Source organism: Tachysurus vachellii, chromosome 26, assembly GCF_030014155.1.
Source record: "Tachysurus vachellii isolate PV-2020 chromosome 26, HZAU_Pvac_v1, whole genome shotgun sequence".
NCBI classification, from domain to species: domain Eukaryota; kingdom Metazoa; phylum Chordata; class Actinopteri; order Siluriformes; family Bagridae; genus Tachysurus; species Tachysurus vachellii.
This window is the reverse complement of record NC_083485.1, coordinates 5,847,975-5,865,188: the sequence shown is the minus strand read 5'-3', so window position 1 is coordinate 5,865,188 and position 17,214 is coordinate 5,847,975. Positions and strand designations below refer to the sequence as shown.

The window sequence follows — 17,214 nt, the reverse complement described above, 5'->3', positions numbered from 1 at the left end:
TAGGGATAGATGTAGCAGAATTTATCAATTGTGCAATAATAAAGAAATCAGTGGACCTACCGAGAGAGACAGAGAGAGAGAGAGAGAGAGAGAGAGAGAGAGAGAGATACCATGTACCATGTGCCATACCATGAAGCAATGAATCTTTTTTCACTTATAACAGTGTGATTTATTTCAAGCAGTCAATAAGGTTCTTGTATAAGAACCTGATAAAAAATCCCATGAGAAATAATGCTGGTGTACACTGCCAGTTAAGAGTTTCTGAACATCTGAAGTGTCTTTGTGTGTGTGTGTGTGTGTGTGTGTGTGTGTGGTGTCTTACCTGTGCCACTGCGACTTGAGCTTGCTGTTGCTGCTGTAGTACCTGCTGCTGTAATAAATGGAGATGGTGCTGGTCAGCCAGTGGTGTGCGTGACAGAGAACGAGGGCTGCTGGGAGTCAGAGGATGAAGAGGCATCTCCTCTAGTTCCTATAAAAAAGACAGCGAAGGAAGGATTATGGAGAACTATTTACAAACATATGGAAGGCATTATTTTGTGTTGTGTGAATTAACGTTGTGGTGGACGAAGCGCTCCTACCTTCTGTCACAACTTTACTATGTTAATGCTTCTATAGTAACAATGTAGTAAACAAATGGATGATGGATGCATGATTGTTTATTTTTTGGTGAAGTGTTAAGAGATAAGAAGATTATTTGTTACTCTGTGGTTTGCGTTTTCTGTCTTACTATCTGTCTTATTCTGTCTAAATAGAGGGTCGTGCGAGAACAACTGTTTGCAGCTGTTGCAGTTTAAGTGATAAGAGAAACCTGTTTTGTGGTCGTTCCACATCGTTAAACGAATAAAATGTGTGATGTCGTTCGTTAACTAATTCATTAAAATTTAAAACAATGCAGATCTGAGACGTGCTGTTAATGGGAAATCAACGTTGGGGGTAAAATTTACAACTCTATGCATCATTCCACAGGACACCCTGTTGATTATTTTCCTATAACATCATGCCCTCAAGGAGTTTTATTACTAAGGCCGAGTAACAAAAAATATCTGGTCAGTGGTCCTACGGTGGCCCCTTGTGCACAGCATCAGATCAGTCAGACTTGATCAAAAGTAAAATGTGAACTGAATGAAGTTTTAACAAAGTCATTAAGTCCATAAAGCAGCACAGAAAAAAGGCACGTCACACAGCCACTCAAAGCGCCTTTTAAAACGAAACTTTCCTATAAAGGCGCTTAAAAAAATTTCTCGTCATGCCATTTAAACATAAAAATTCGAACCCTGCTAACTTTAAGGAGCTCATTAAAGTGTTCTGAGCGCAAACACGTTTATACTTGAAGCACAAAAAACTCATTTTCTCTAAGTAGCCTTGGCCTGTCTGCTTAGAGCTCGGAGATGAAGCTGTCATGGGTCTCTGGGGACAGAAACACAGAACATGCCTCAGACTTAATTAAAACGAATTATTATCTCCTTCTGGCCTGTCATAAAATAAATAAATAAATAAATAAAATCTTTTCTTCTTCACAAATAGAATAGAATTCTGTTTCCAATAGAAACAATGCCACTCAGTGTGTAGGTGGAGCCAAAAAGGTGTTCAAAATGTCCATGAAATATCCATAACAACAATCCAGATAATGTACCAGATTTTCCTCAAAAGCTCAAGTTAGGAAATTCAGCAATATCTTTTCAGGAAATGAATAAAATAATGGGATATTCAATTTCTGCCAAAACTAATTAGACTAAAAAAGTGTCTTTTTCAGCAGACCAGTTCTTTCCTAAACATTGTTTCCTTTATTCAGTATTATTGGTATCACAATACTTTATTATACAGGTTCAGATAAGATTTATTAACATCTGGCTGGACGGCTTCATCTTCACTGGCTGGTGGAGGTTACTAAACTCTCACCAAATATACTGCAAACTCAAACCTGTTTATACAGTATATATATCACAGTCTCTCAGATCCGTCAATTCCGGTTTAATTGCTCTGAGAATCTGAGTAGCTTTCCAATTCATCCCAAAGGTGTTCAGTAGGCTTCAGCAGGTCTTGGACCATGTCTTCATAGATCTTGCCTTTGTGTAAAGTTAACTCGGTTACCAACTCCTTACATCCGTAGTGAGTAGAAAAGCATCTCAAAACTCAATATATGTTGAATTCTGGGGTGGATGAGCTGAGGAGATCACGTCACATCGAAGTTCCTCTTCATGTCAGCAAAGAAACAACAGATTAGCTAACAAGAAACTGGTACATACAGTAAGACGAGACTCCACGTGTGGCACGTTGGCACAATTTAACATAAAGATTCATTAGATAATGTATTCAAATCACTCAAAGTGAATGAAAAGCACAAATCTTTATGTAGCACCATGGTCCTGGAAAAACTGGTTTATTTCACTGTGTTCTGCGTCAGCTATATATGGTTGAAATGACAATAAAAGCTTCTTGGCTTGACTTGAATACCAGGGCTGATGCAGCAATGTCTTCACAGCTAGAATGAGTTTGTGGCTTTTTTTTTTTTTTTTTTTTAGGAACAGATTAAAATGCATTACAGTCTAAGTGCTTACTGCAGGAAAACGTGACCTAGCAACAGCTATTATTGTTCTCGAGTAGTTTTTAGAGCTGTACTTGAGGTACACTGCGTAGGACTACTGATGTCATGCCTTGGTATAAATTAACCAACCAATACATTAAACAGGGTTCCCACTATTTTTCAGAGATCATTTTCCAGGACTTTTCCAGGACATTTCAAATTTAGGAAAAAAAGACAAGGATCACAGATTCACAGCCTAAAGTAGTATGTTCTTCTCTCCAGAAGTCTTAAAAACAACGTACACTTCATGGCTATTACTTAACTATAAAATTAGAAAAACACCAGATACACACAAAGAGCTCTTTCAAATGAGTCATTCAAAATACGTATTCATTTAGGAATAAAGAAAATGACGGTATTTATGACGGTATTTATGACGTATTTATGGTATTTATTCACTTTCACGTTCTGCTCCGGCTTTGTTTGGAACTACTATGATTAGTGAAGGTTAGAAAGGAAGTCACTTAACTTATTGTTTAGTGAACTGTTGCAAAAATCAATATCACATTTGCAAACGTGTTTTTAAGTTTATAAAAGTAAACCTATTATATGTTACCGGCCTTCGCCTTATGTTTACAACACTAGTCTGTGCTGCACTTTGAGCATGCAAATAATTGTTCAATGTATGATTCGCTGTGCATCGCGTTAGTAGAATATCTAATTTTGACTTCTTATATCGCCCATAAAACAGGTTTGGGGACTGTGTGGATGGATTACTTTTAAAGACATTCAACATTTATAAAATAAAAAGACTGCACATATTAATACCCTTTCCTTTCTCAGGCCAATGCCGTCATGCATGCTTTAGTTTGCTGTGCATTCCACTTAAGTGCACATGATATTCAGATTAACAAGGTTAATATAACCTGCTTACCCGTCACCATTTGCTGAAAACATTCGAGCACTTAAACCATTCCTAGCACCTGAAACCGCCAACACAAGACAGCGTCATCCGTCACAGCGAGATTAAACAGCATACAACAAAAAAGCCGTCAAAACTCAGCGTCCCTGAACAGATCGCTTTCTGTTACTAACGTTAATCGTTTCGACCAGTTGTAAACTGTTCTTTAAATGATCAAGAACATTTAAAAATAATAATTTTCCAGGACAACAAGATTTTTTCCAGGACAATTTATGTTTTCTCTCATTTTCCATGTGTTTTCCAGGACTGGAACATTGGTCATTAATTTTCCAGGATTTCCAGGTTTTCCAGGACGCGTGGGAACCCTGATTAAATTACAGACTAAAACTATATTATAGACTGATTGTCAAATGAATATATACATAAAAAGAAAGACGGATCAGAACAAACCGTCTGTGTGGGAACATTCTGAATATCTTAAATCCGTAAAATTTCACACTTATAGTGAAAATTTTCTTGTGGCCTCTCCAACACCAGTGCCAAAGATTAAAGCATTTCAACCTGCTTATTACTTATTATCCAGTTACTTCTCATCTAAAGACCATGTTTAGTTTCTTTGTCTTTTCTGGATCTGTTCTATTCATGTGTGATTATTGGTAGATTAGCTGGCTTAGGTCATCTATTTTTTTCATAATATATTGTTTTTTGAAATTCTACCTTTCATTCATTACTGGGGATGTCAGAATAAATGTCACTTAAACTTTTCAAGAAAAAAAAGAGAAAGAAACAAAATCTATTGGCAAATGTTTTCAAAATGCAAAAAAAAAAAAAAAAAACCCATTTAATTGAATTTGGACTTTTTGTCACTTGATAAAGAGACACAATAACACTATTACTATTCACATAATAATAAATCATGTATTTAGAGAAGTAATAGAAGCAACGTTAATGAAGCTAGAAAAAAAAGGGTTTTTGTGGACAAGTGGATATAATAAGCAAATATTTTTTTAAAGAATGGCGTTTGACGCCAAGACCAAAACCTATCCAGGCTGCAATGTCTTTTTTTTTTCCATTGCAACAGCTCACTGTGTCCAGTAGAGGTAGCTAAAAGATTACATTACTACAACAGAACGTTCTTGTCCTGTACATTTTATGCTGTGGCTTGATAGTAAAATGCTGAAATGCACGACAAGAACAAAAGTGCACGATCTTAATAATGTCATTGTGGATATTTTGGATAGCCCTCGATGAACATAAAAGACCGCCGTTATTTCCTCGCTAGTTAAAACGGAGATTGCAATTACCATAATTCATCCATCCATTCATCTGTTCTTTCTCTTGCTCCTTTTATCTGTCTGAAACAGACACTCTGACCAGTATTTCAAGACCTGCCTTCCAAATCCACGAGAAACATTCCAGGTTTCGGGATTAGACGAATTTAAAAAAATTAAAAAATAAAAAATCAAGATCACTGTCTTGTCAATCTAATTTTATCAAGAAGGAGTTCAAAAAAAATTTCTTTCTGTTGTGGACGAGAGTAACTGTAGACACTTAATCTAAAAAATAAAATGAAAAATTATAAGCATGTTCTGGATCAAGAGCTATTTTATACGCAAGTTGGCGGATAACGCCGATCGACAGACATCCACTACTTCTTTCCGGAACTATCTGATCCATCCTGACGCCCTACCCCTGGTTGGAGTCTCGTCACTTGGTGGTACACTCTGCTGGTCAAGGATCTGTATGGACAGCACATGATATTACTGAGAACAGAAGCACTTGGAACACAATCACTTGGACCACACTAAAGTGAACTGCCATTGTGTCGGAAGGGAAGGGATTAGTGTCAAGTGTGCAGTGACCTCAGAAATGACGCCGACCTGTTAGGGTTAAGGTTGCACAATTCCACTTGACTACAAACTGTTGTAGAAAGGACTTTATTATGTTGGCTTTGTAGAAGCCAACATTCTGTTTTCCTATTTAAGCTTAGACAAAAATTTATAAAATTGAATGCGGCCTAGGGCTTTCGAGCCACATGCACCAAATTCGGATATGTTATAGACCCTGGTCTGAAGTTTGTTGCTATTACTTTTGTAAGCGATCTGAGTACCGGTACTTCCGGTACCGGGTCTCAAAGTGGCCTTTTTTCCCCATAGACTCCCATTATAAATTTTGGAGGTTTATAACTTGGCAAGCTTTCGAACTATCTACACCAAACTCGGCCAGCTCCTTTAGGGTGATACTCTGAACAAAGGTTTAAACTGGTGTACCGACTGGCCTTCCGGTTGTGCCGCAGCCCCGCCCCTAATATATGCAAAATCAAAAAACTTTTTACAACATTGACATGTGACATATCAAAACACTCAGAACAATGAGGTGAACTTCCTCACGTGTATTCTGATGACGTCATGAAACGTCGCATGATGTCACGTGAAAATAAAAATTTTGCACAACATAGGCATGTGATATATCAAAACACTCAGCACAATGAGGGAAACTGCCTCACGTGTATTCTGATCACGTCATGTGACGTCACGTGATATCACGTGAAAATCAATAATTAGCACAACATGGACATGTGACATATCAAAACACTCAGCCCAATGTGTGGAACTACCTCAAGAGTATTCGGATGACGTCACATGCTCATCTCCACTTACCTCCAAATGTTTTGGCACCCTAGCTTTCTGTCCACTCGCCTCCAAAACGCACCGGCCTTTGCAAATACTTGCATCGTCAAAGCCAACATCAAAGTTTGTCAAAGCCATCGTCAAAGCCAACATCAAACTTTACAAATCTAGTTTACATTTACATTATTTACTGTCCAGTGTCACCCAAATGAGGATGAGGTTTCGGAGCCTGGTTCCTCTCAAGGTTTCTTCCTCATATCATCTCAGAGAGTTTTTCCTCACCACCGTCACCCCAGTCTTGCTCATCAGGGATAAATGTTAGAGATAAAAAGCTTTACAGAAGTTTAGAAACAGAATAAGTTACTTTTTATCACTGTAAATTATTGCCAATATTTACGCACCGTTTGTATTTAAATATTGGCGTACCATTTAGGCAATTCTGAATTACAGTCCTTTTTCTGTACAGCCTAGATGAGGAAGGGGTTTGTGTTGCTTGGCTGTTTTTTCATTGCCCTGTGTCTAAGTGAATTCAGGCTATAAATCATTGTCATGCTCGTTTGAGGAAGCTGTCATTTTTTTAATATTAATTACACATCACATCGTAGGCGGCTGCTCTTTTCAGAGATGCCACGATTGATGAATGACTTCTGGAAGTGGATTGGAACGGAACAGCGTGCTTCGTAACTTGCGGTAGCTTCTTGTTGTTGCTGGTCTAAGGGTGCTTGTGCTATTTTCAGGCTTAGAAGCTTTTGCTTGAGGCTACAGCTGTGTAATCCTACATGGTCAGAAAGCATCACTGGCATTTCAGCGTAGTCAGTGGCATCAGCGGGAAGCGACACTTTGCCTACAGGATAATCAAATCCAGCAGCAGGGCGGCCTACGCCTTCTTATTCTTATCCTTGCTATAAAAAGCACCTTGCATCTTGCAGAGAAACTGCTGAAACCAGCCATGCTGTTTTTGCCGCACTAATTATCTTAAGGAATTTACGTATAGCCATCATATCGTTATAAAGGAGCTCTTTATTACTGTAGCCATGGGATCTAGTGTAAACAAGAGACAAGATACTACAGAATGAAATCTCTTACATGACTTGTCTTACACTTTGGTAATATAAATATATAATGTAAGTGCTGAAAAAACTCCACCCACTTCAATCACATTGCAGGTCCCTGAAAACCATGTCAGTGTCTCATTGTCACAAATATATCTCACGACTCTCTTTATAAACCATATAAAGCCTGCAAATAAAAGAAAAAAGTGGTTTTGTAGTGTTTTTCAACTGTAGTGTATTTCCTTAAGATGCCTCTCAAAAGGAATCTCTAAACTATACGCAATTTAATTCGTTATTTCTTAACGATTAGTACAATCTTTCATTGAAATGTAATCATTCATTTCACTGTACATATATGCTGTTTCAGAGAATGGCTTGACAATCTATGCACCACCAATCCCACTTTGTCTATTTTTAATCCGATCCCTATGTAGGAGCCCTGGGTTCTGGCGACACAGCTGACACTGATGCAATACTGGCATCTTTTTAGCAATTGAGCCGACTCTCTGGAAGATTCTGTTGCTGAAAGCTTGTGTGATCCATCAGAGACACTGTGTCCTACATTTAATGCGTAATTCGTGCAATATCAGTCAACATCAACTGCAGGAATCGTATCAAAGTATTAGACTGGAATATACTGAAATCCAGCGTTTCATGTCCGCACCAGCCCTCGTTTCAGCCCTGGACCGGTTTCAGAAAGCCTCAAGCCGTTTCCTTACACAACTCTTTATTGAAAGATGACATTATAGTCACCTGACGCAATTCAGATAAGCAGCTTAAAAGCCTACCTTAATGTGAATTTGAGCTTTATTATTACCTCTTGCTTCAGTTGTAATAATGCAACCATGAAAACAAATGTTTATGGACCTAATAATAATACTATCAAATACTACTGTCAAATAAATGCCTCATGGATGCAGAAGAGCTAAAGAGGAGTGTGTGAGGTTGTGAGAGAGCTTCCTCTGACAGGAAGATTACATTAAATGTCATCTGTCAGACTATATCATGTGAAACAACTGAACTGTATGTGTTACCATCTCATACGCGTCTATACAGAAGCTAACCATATCCAGACATTCTCACCTGGAGAGTTTTTCCTGGCTTCACCATGTTCAGCTCTGAGAGGCTCTGAAGGACGTCAGTAATGGCTTGTTCACAAACACTGGCTGGCAGCGGCTTCATCTCCATTTCTATACAACTGATGCGCTCAGCTCCGGTCAACTCTTGGCCTGTGAGAAACAACACATTGCAAAGAAATACGGGGCTGTATTCGGAGTTACGCATGCGTAGTGACGATTTAATACAGAAATTGAGCGCTTCTAAGCCTGGATGTATGCGCTACTATCTGGCAGTTTTATTTAACCACATGTCAATATATCAAACTGAAATTTGCCTTGGGCTGTAAATACACCAAAAAAATGCCACTGACGGCCAGTAAAATATAGTTCACGGCAAAGGAAAAGCACTCTGCAGTCAGTATCTTCTATCCTTGATTTTGTTCAAAGTGATTATATATATATATATATATATATATATATATATATATATATATATATATATATATATATATATATATATATATATATAATCATCTGGGTTATATTATATTATATATAAAATATAAATATTATCAGGGTTCCCGCTCTTTTTCAGAGATCATTTTCCAGGACTTTTCCTGGAAATTTAGGAAAAAAAGAGGTTTTCATCAGATGCCTTTTCTAAAGCTTGCTTCGTACCAAATCCAGTGTCAAGCTGTTTAAGTGGTACATGGTTTGCTTTGTCTTGTGGATCTACTATTAGCAGTTGGAGAGGTGTCTTTAACTTTTCCAGTTCTTCCCTTTTGATATAGCTTGATAGCAAGCCTCTCGTGGTTGACGAGCTCCTTTGCTAAAAAAGGAACCATTGGAGCGTCTGTCTGGAATTTTTCCAAAAATGGCTTCAGCTGTCTAGTAACAAATGCAAAAAAATGGAGCTTAGCTACAAAAAGAGGGTCTGCAGTAGCCTCCTTTACTGTGCAGTATGATGCTGATGATGGAACTTTACTTTTCGGACGTTTCCTATGGCTGTTGATGTACATCTGCACTGTGGGCCAAATTTCGATTGCTCTCTCTGGAACTGCCAAGTCTTCTACCCATCGATGAGCACAGAACTTCAAAGGAAATACCACTGTCTGGGAACATTTGATTAAAAATGACTGACACATCAGAGCTGGAGTTGAATGAGTAGTGTGACCTGACCATTTTGATTACCTAATGAATCTCGGCTTCAAGCACAGCTTGGCTGGAAAAGAACGTTGACAGTGTTGAGTTACTTTGTGGGCCTGAGCATGTTGCCTCTTCATTTGTATTGGATACTTGAAAAGCTGTGCTTTCCTGATTGCCACTTTCAACATCTACAGTGGTTGCTTGTAGGTCTTTGCTAGATTGTCTGCAAATTTCCTGTCCTCTGTTTTCAGAAGTCATTAAATGAAGTCATGTCATGTGAATGAAATTTCAACATTTATAAAATAAAAAGACCGCACATATTAATACCCTCTCCTTTCTCAGGCCAATGCCGTCATGCATGCTTTAGTTTGCTGTGCATTCCCCTTGCACATGATATTCAGATTAACAAGGTTAATATAACCTGCTTACCCGTCACCATTTGCTGAAAACATTCGAGCACTTAAACCATTCCTAGCACATGAAGCCACCAACACAAGACAGCGTCATCCGTCACAGCGAGATTAAACAGCATAACAAAAAAACCCGTCAAAACTCAGCGTCCCTGAACAGAGCGCTTTCTGTTACTAACGTTAATTGTTTTGACCAGTTGTAAACTGTTCTTTAAATGATCAAGAACATTTAAAAATAATAATTTTCCAGGACAACAAGATTTTTTCCAGGACAATTTATGTTTTCTCTCATTTTCCATGTGTTTTCCAGGACTGGAACATTGGTCATTAATTTTCCAGGATTTCCAGGACGCGTGATTATTAACCTAACCCTGATTATTATATATAAATAAATATATATACAAATATATATAAACCACTTTAACAGGTTATTATCGCATCAACGCATTAATTAATTACCACCGACAATTATTTTATCATGAATTAACACAGTTATTTTAGTTTTTTTGTTATTATTATTATTATTATTATTATTATTATTATTATTATTATTATTATGAAAGTCCGTTGCTCACTGGCTCCGAATACACACACAGAAAAAGGGTCACTGGAGGGGTGGGATGTTGATCGGTACTGGCTTGTATGGTAAGAGCATTTGGGGTGGGCCAAAGACTGTTGCAGAGTTCACACAAACTGCAACATGAAGGAACTAGTGGGGACAGAAAAATGGAGAAAGGTCCCGAACTCTTAAATGGACATTTTTATTTTAAATCTTTTCCACACGGCTGATGACTGTTGACAGAACCAAAGTTATTTGTAACTACTGCAAATTGAATGTTCTTATCATCGGAGTACTTCATTTATGTTTAAGATTTACTGCTACTATGTAAAGGGAATACTACTATAAAAAAGGACGTTATTTGTTTTAAGTGTTTGCAAACCAACTGTTATTGCAATTTTGTTCATATAGCAGTACTTATACAAAGAAAAGTGCAAAAAATATTCTTTTGAATTCATTATTGAATTTTGTGCATAATACTGCAATTAATCTCGTTTAACCACAGAAAAATCATGTGATTGATCACGATAAAAATTGTTTTAATATAAATATATGTCTTGATATAAAGTCTGAATAAGTTATAAACGCTGAATATTGCTAAAATTTTTCCACCCACAAAAAAGACAGTGAGGCATCATTAATCACGTGTATCATCCGATATTAGAAATTCTGCCAGTGTATTGCATGACCTAGGATATATCATTTCCATCTCTGGCCTTGAAACTTTACGATTAATGTGTGTGATCTGAGTGATTCCTTGGGAATTAAAGCTGAACAATTGAAAACAAAAAAATGTTTTCATTAAAAATAAAAACCAGAATATTGTTTAAGCAAAGGCCTCGGCTGAGAAATCCCACATAGAATACTTTGTTATAGTCTTCTCACTCAAACTCATTTTCTACCGCTTATCCGAACTACCTCGGGTCACGGGGAGCCTGTGCCTATCTCAGGCGTCATCGGGCATCAAGGCAGGATACACCCTGGACGGAGTGCCAACCCATCACAGGGCACACACACACTCTCATTCACTCACACAATCACACACTACGGACAATTTTCCAGAGATGCCAAACAACCTACCATACATGTCTGGGAGGAAACCGGAGTACCCGGAGGAAACCCCCGAGGCACGGGGAGAACATGCAAACTCCACACACACAAGGCGGAGGTGGGAATCGAACCCCCAACCCTGGAGGTGTGAGGCGAACGTGCTAACCACTAAGCCACCGTGCCCCCCACCTGTTATAGTCTTTTTTCTGTAAAATTTGTATAAGCACTAGTAGCACATTCCAAGATGAAGTATTTAATACCGCTGAGAGTCTGTGAAGCTGCTCTTGGATAGGTATGTAAATAAAATCTGTGTTATGTAGGTATATCCTTGTTACTTAGAGAGCCAGGTACAGTAGTGCTTTTGTTAAACCACCTGCACAAAAACGTATGTAATGTAAGCTAACACCTGTGTGGCTAAAAATGCTAACAGGTTCGCACATTTGGTTCTTTTAAATCGGTAGTACTTGAAGGAGCTAGCATGCAGCTAACAAAGCAAATAATGGAGCTTAAAAGTTCATTAGATGAATCAACAAATAAAGTCCAATGGCAGGATAACATTATTCGGCAATGGAAAGATCCCCAAACCCGAGAGACTCCATTGCCATTCAATATATAAGCTCGGTCTAGCTGAGCAGCTTATAACTCTGTGTCTCATTAAAGTTGTAGGAATTAATCTAGCTTAGCTTAGCTTGTGGATAAGACTTGCAGTGTCTTAATGTCTACCATTCCAAAGAAAAGATGCATTCGACATGAAAAAAAAGCTGAATTTAGTGAAGGTGTAAGGAATTTCCTGGGTATCAGCCTATATTTTATTGACCAAATAGAGTGTAAGATTTTGTTCCCAAGTTTTGTGAAGTATTTACTGCAAGGCTTCGAAATTTCAAAACATTCCCTATAACATTTTGTCATCTCTTAAAAAACAAACCGGCCTGAATTTAGCCAATTATGCACTCAAAAATCTGTCCATCCACTTCTTCATTAGGAATATCTGTATACCTAATCAGCCAATCATGTGGATGAACACACAACAGTCTAAAGAGTTTACACAGAATGGTGCAAGAAACAAAAACATTCAGTAATCAACCAACACATTTCTGTATTTTACACCACTGTGTTCAAACTGTTTAGAGTTTAATGTTTAGAATGTTGTGCGAGAAAATGGCAAGAGATCGTCAGTTTTATTTACTAAAGTTCTTGCCTTGTATCTGCATGATTTTATGCTACTGCCACATAATAGCCTGGAGTTCCTTATAAACAGGACAGTGACTATAAGTGACTATACACAGTGGCCCTGTTATGGACTAAAGACGTGGCATGTTTCTATCTTACCTTCACTATGTGTCTCCTCCTCAGATTTTCCACTCTCTCCAAGTGCGAGTCTGTCCATCTGTTTGTCCATCTGTCCATCTGCAGACTGCAGACTCAACTTATGGCACACCTCGAAGGCCTGGCCTACTGTCCTCACTATACGCATTGCCTGACTCTGAGAAACAAGAGTCAAATTTACATCACATCGGTCTTTTATACTGAAACTCAACTCATCCCACCATTCTTCATCCATCTATCCACCCACCTATCCATCCATCCATCCATCTTTATACTAATCTCTGATTTTACCCATCCCATCCCCTTATCACTCCCTCTTTGTTCACCACAATCAACATTTCTCATTCATTCAAGCTCTCCACAATTATCCCAATCGTATCCTTCCGCAATTCAATCCAACGTTATCCCTCACTCATCCCAATGCCTTTAAAATTCATCCAAAACCTTTCTTTATTCCTCTAATTCATTCACCATTCCACCGAATCCCGTACCCCAATCATCCCAACTGCCATTCTTGTTTATCCCAGTCCCATTTCTGTTTACCATAATCAACAGCTATCATTCATCCAAACCCTACCCACTTTCTCATTCAAACCTTTTCCCTCACTTCTCTGAATCCATTCACCTATTCACCCTAACCACTTTCCTGATACTTCCCCTACCCCCATTCATCCCAATCTCTTCCCTCACTCATCCCGTCCCTCTTTTCTTATCCTAGCCCTGTTCACCACAGTCAACCTCAGTTGTTCATTCATCATTCATCCTAACCCCTCCCTCACACATCCCCATCTTTCTTCTCTTACCCCAGTGCCCCCAGTCATCCCAATTAACCTACCTCATTCATCCCACCCACCCCTCCCTCACACATCCCATACCTCTACACTGATCCTTCCCCCAATTCAATGTTTCATTCTCACTTATAGCACAATGGAATGAAGTCAAGCATAACTACACCTAAAGTTTACACCCTGATCCTGTTACAGAAACTCTGTATCTGTTTGCAAGGCTTCTACTTCTACCACCCAGAACTCCACCTGTACTATGAAAGTCTGAAAAAGCTTTCTCTTCATCCAAACTCTACAAAGTCATACTGGAAGTTAAATCTTCTCCCTATCTCCCAGAGATCCCATCATTACCCTCCTTTCTATACAGATGATGTAATCTAACGCACAGTTCTATTGCAGAAAACATGCTTTGTCTTTCCTTTGACTCCGAAACTACACCTACTGCAAACCACACTCTTTTGTTATGCGACCCGTGGGAGCTTCAGAACACAGGGCGACGTTCTCAGGGTTCTCCTCCCCCTATTACATTTCCATAATCATTCTCCATGGCAGTTAGAAAAGGTCTGCACTCAAAAATAAATAAATAAATAAATCAAATGGGAGAATACCTTCTTTTTGGATTTGAAGACGTTGCATCTGAAGCTGTTGCTGGACCCATCTCTGGCAATATAGCTAAAAATCTTTAAATCCTGAGAGTCATGGGACACATAGAAAATCCTAAAAGAAAAGGGGAAAGACCTACTATTGGAACTGTTTGTACAAATGCAGATCATTTTTATTTTTAAATTAGTTTACTTTTTTTTTTTTTAAAGTATTTTGTGATCTTAAATGAGGTATGTTTGGAATACTAAGAAGGTACTTCAAAATGTCTTTATTTACAAATGCCAAATGCATAAAATTACAAGACATGCACTAAAGTACTCTGGTGTTTGGCAACTACACTGGAAAAAGCTTTATAACAGAAAGCACTGCCTACATTGATCCAGGGTGTTTTTAAACGAATGCCAAAATGTATTTTATTTTAAATTTATTTATTTTATTAAATACTGAAATGACCCCATGTATTTACTCGCTAACATTTTATTTACTACTTCCTTTAGATCAATTTTTATCTAATATCATTTATATATAGCTAAGCTTGTTGTTTTAAAAGTCAGATATTTACTTATGAATACTTACTTACAGATCTGAAATGTTCTCCATGGAGGACTGTAAAATAAATAAATAAATAAATAAATAAATAAATAAAAACAGGACAGTTCTCTGTAATTCAGTCTTTACCAGATATTTATGCTGGGGTGCCAATAATTTTGAAACTTCAGTTTTTATCTAATATCATTTATATATAGCTAAAAACAGACGTTTCAAAATTATTGGCACCCCACCATAAATATTTGGTAAAGACTGCATTCCGGAGAACTGCACTGTTTTGTTTTTTTTTTTTACAGTCCTCCATGGAGAACATTTCATATCTGTAAGTAAGTATTCATAGGTAAATATCTGACTTTTAAAACAACTTGAACTGTGAAACACCGTCAGGCGGTATAAGGAGTATGACTGATTTGTTTTCACTTGCCTAAAAAAGTGCCAATGTTCCCATTAGTTAATTTGTTGGAATGTTTACAGCAACCGAATGCAAATCCAGGATAACGAAGCATCCAGTTTGGCAGTAACTCATGAAAAAGCTTACAAGAACTCAAAAGGAAGATTCATGTTTAGAGAAATGTAGGTGATCTCGAAGGTATAACACAAATTCTTTTTAGACAAAGATATTTTAAGGCACAAGCATCTCAGCATGCACAACATGTCAAACCTTGAAGCTACAACAGCAGAGGAGGACATCGGGTTCCTCTCATGACAGACACTTCTATAGTGGGCACAGTCATCACCTTGTCTTTTTTCCAAGCTTCACCTGTCCTGTTTCATGGACCACAGTAGCATCAGATTCCTCTTTTTGGCTGACAGAAATGGAACCTGATGTCCTCTTCTGCTGTTGTAGCTCCTCAACCTCGAGGTACCACGTGTTGTTTCTTCTCAGATGCTTTTCGGCTCACCACAGTTGCAGAGTGATTATATGACTTACTGTAGCCTTCCAGATTAAATGTGCAAATGTACTAGTCTTCCTAATAAAGTGGTTAATGAGTTTATGTGTGGAAATTTCCTCTTAATCGAATCCAATTTACTTCATCATGTCGAGTCTCTGATTTTGGACAAAAAAAAAAAAAAAGGCAGCAGCAGCCAAAGTCACCTGACTCACCTATACACTGGGTCGTGCATCACCAGCATTTTACTTTCATCCCAAGTCCACTCTTTCCTCTGTGTGTGGTTGAAAAATCAGCGTCAAGCACAACAGATGTATTTATGCAGTATTTAAAAAAATATTCCCAAAGATAAAATACTCTTTACCTTCTGCTTCTTGCGAAGTATCACTTTTACTCCGTCCACTGAGACCACCATGTTCACTTTCTTCTTCTTAATGTTCTTCGCCTTGAACTCGTACTATGACAGCGAGGAAAGAGTTTAAGCAACTTCTTAACATGGAAATGCACTTCAGGTCAAAGCTGAAATCTTACATAGTGTTCAATAAGCTGGTTTTTGAAATTAGCATACAAAGAAATTATTTATTATAATTTTATAATCTGCAATTTTGCCATAGTTTTAAAGGAAATACTATATACCCTCAGCTTCTTATGAGAAGCGTAACGTAATTGTTTAAGTGGCTTGTGGGTGCCAATACTTATGCAATCGACAGTTGAAAAGATGGCAAAATATGGTGTCTGTGGCTTAACACAACTTTTATGTTTTGACATGAACTTGCTAACTAACAAGACTTTTTTGTTATATACATTTTTATTACTTATTTACAAGACAAAATTATTTCATTTTTATTTATTTTTATTTATTTATTTATTTTTCCTACGTATTAATATTAATGTTAATAATAAAGCAATAATTTTAGCATTGTTGTTTCCATTAATATCACTTTTAATAACCAGTGGCAGCATTTGTTATTTAATTAATTAAATTATAATTGCTTTAATATCTCTAGGACATTTCAACATTTAATGCATATCTTCATTTATTAATTCAATTAAAAAATTTGAATGTATTTTATTAGATAATAATAATAATAATAATAATAATAATAATAATAATAATAATAATAATAATAAAATCAACAGAAACAACAGTATGCTTAGAATTTAATGAATTCAATTGTTTTAATGTGTGAAACGCTTCCACGATTTCTGGCAGAGCTGAAAGTGCATAATACGCCTTTGTAAGTCATCAGAAAATTGCCTTTATTTTGGCCCTGACTGGACGCACGAGTCTCTGATTAATCGATGCGTCACATCCTGGAACAAATTGTTTTCTGACGGACGACTGCGTTATTCATTATTTAAGTCAGGTCCTGACATGAACCAGGCTGGGCTTTTTCCGTCACAGGGGCACTAAGCTGATCTGTCTATCTTTCATAAGCTGGAAGAGAACAAGCAAGGAGAAGTGCTTTTAAAGAGTGTATGAGGCAGGATACGAGAACAAGCCGTGACAGCAGAAGCTCATGCGAGAGGAGGATAAAACCGTGCTCTTGTGCTATAGCGCTTGCGGTAATAAATTTATATATGTGTCTTGCGAATGACATACAAAAGCATGTAGAATCTTGTAGAAACAGCCTGTTAGTTTCATCTTATGTCAGAGCTCACATTTGAGACTTGAGGAAGACATTTGTCCAGTTAAACTGGCTAGCAATA

General features: G+C 37.6%; 1 protein-coding gene across 1 annotated transcript in view; it reads right to left on the bottom strand.

Annotated features, from left to right (window-relative positions):
• si:dkey-34e4.1 (carboxyl-terminal PDZ ligand of neuronal nitric oxide synthase protein) overlaps positions 1-17,214 on the bottom strand; it is a 58,338-nt gene that overhangs the window by 17,284 nt on the left and 23,840 nt on the right. The window contains exons 3-8 of the mRNA XM_060863361.1: positions 15,869-15,961; positions 15,720-15,778; positions 14,071-14,179; positions 12,681-12,834; positions 8,212-8,357; positions 323-469 (exon numbers count right to left, since the gene is read on the bottom strand). Coding sequence (XP_060719344.1) covers positions 323-469; positions 8,212-8,357; positions 12,681-12,834; positions 14,071-14,179; positions 15,720-15,778; positions 15,869-15,961 — 708 coding nt within the window. The remainder of the gene's footprint in view (positions 1-322; positions 470-8,211; positions 8,358-12,680; positions 12,835-14,070; positions 14,180-15,719; positions 15,779-15,868; positions 15,962-17,214) is intronic.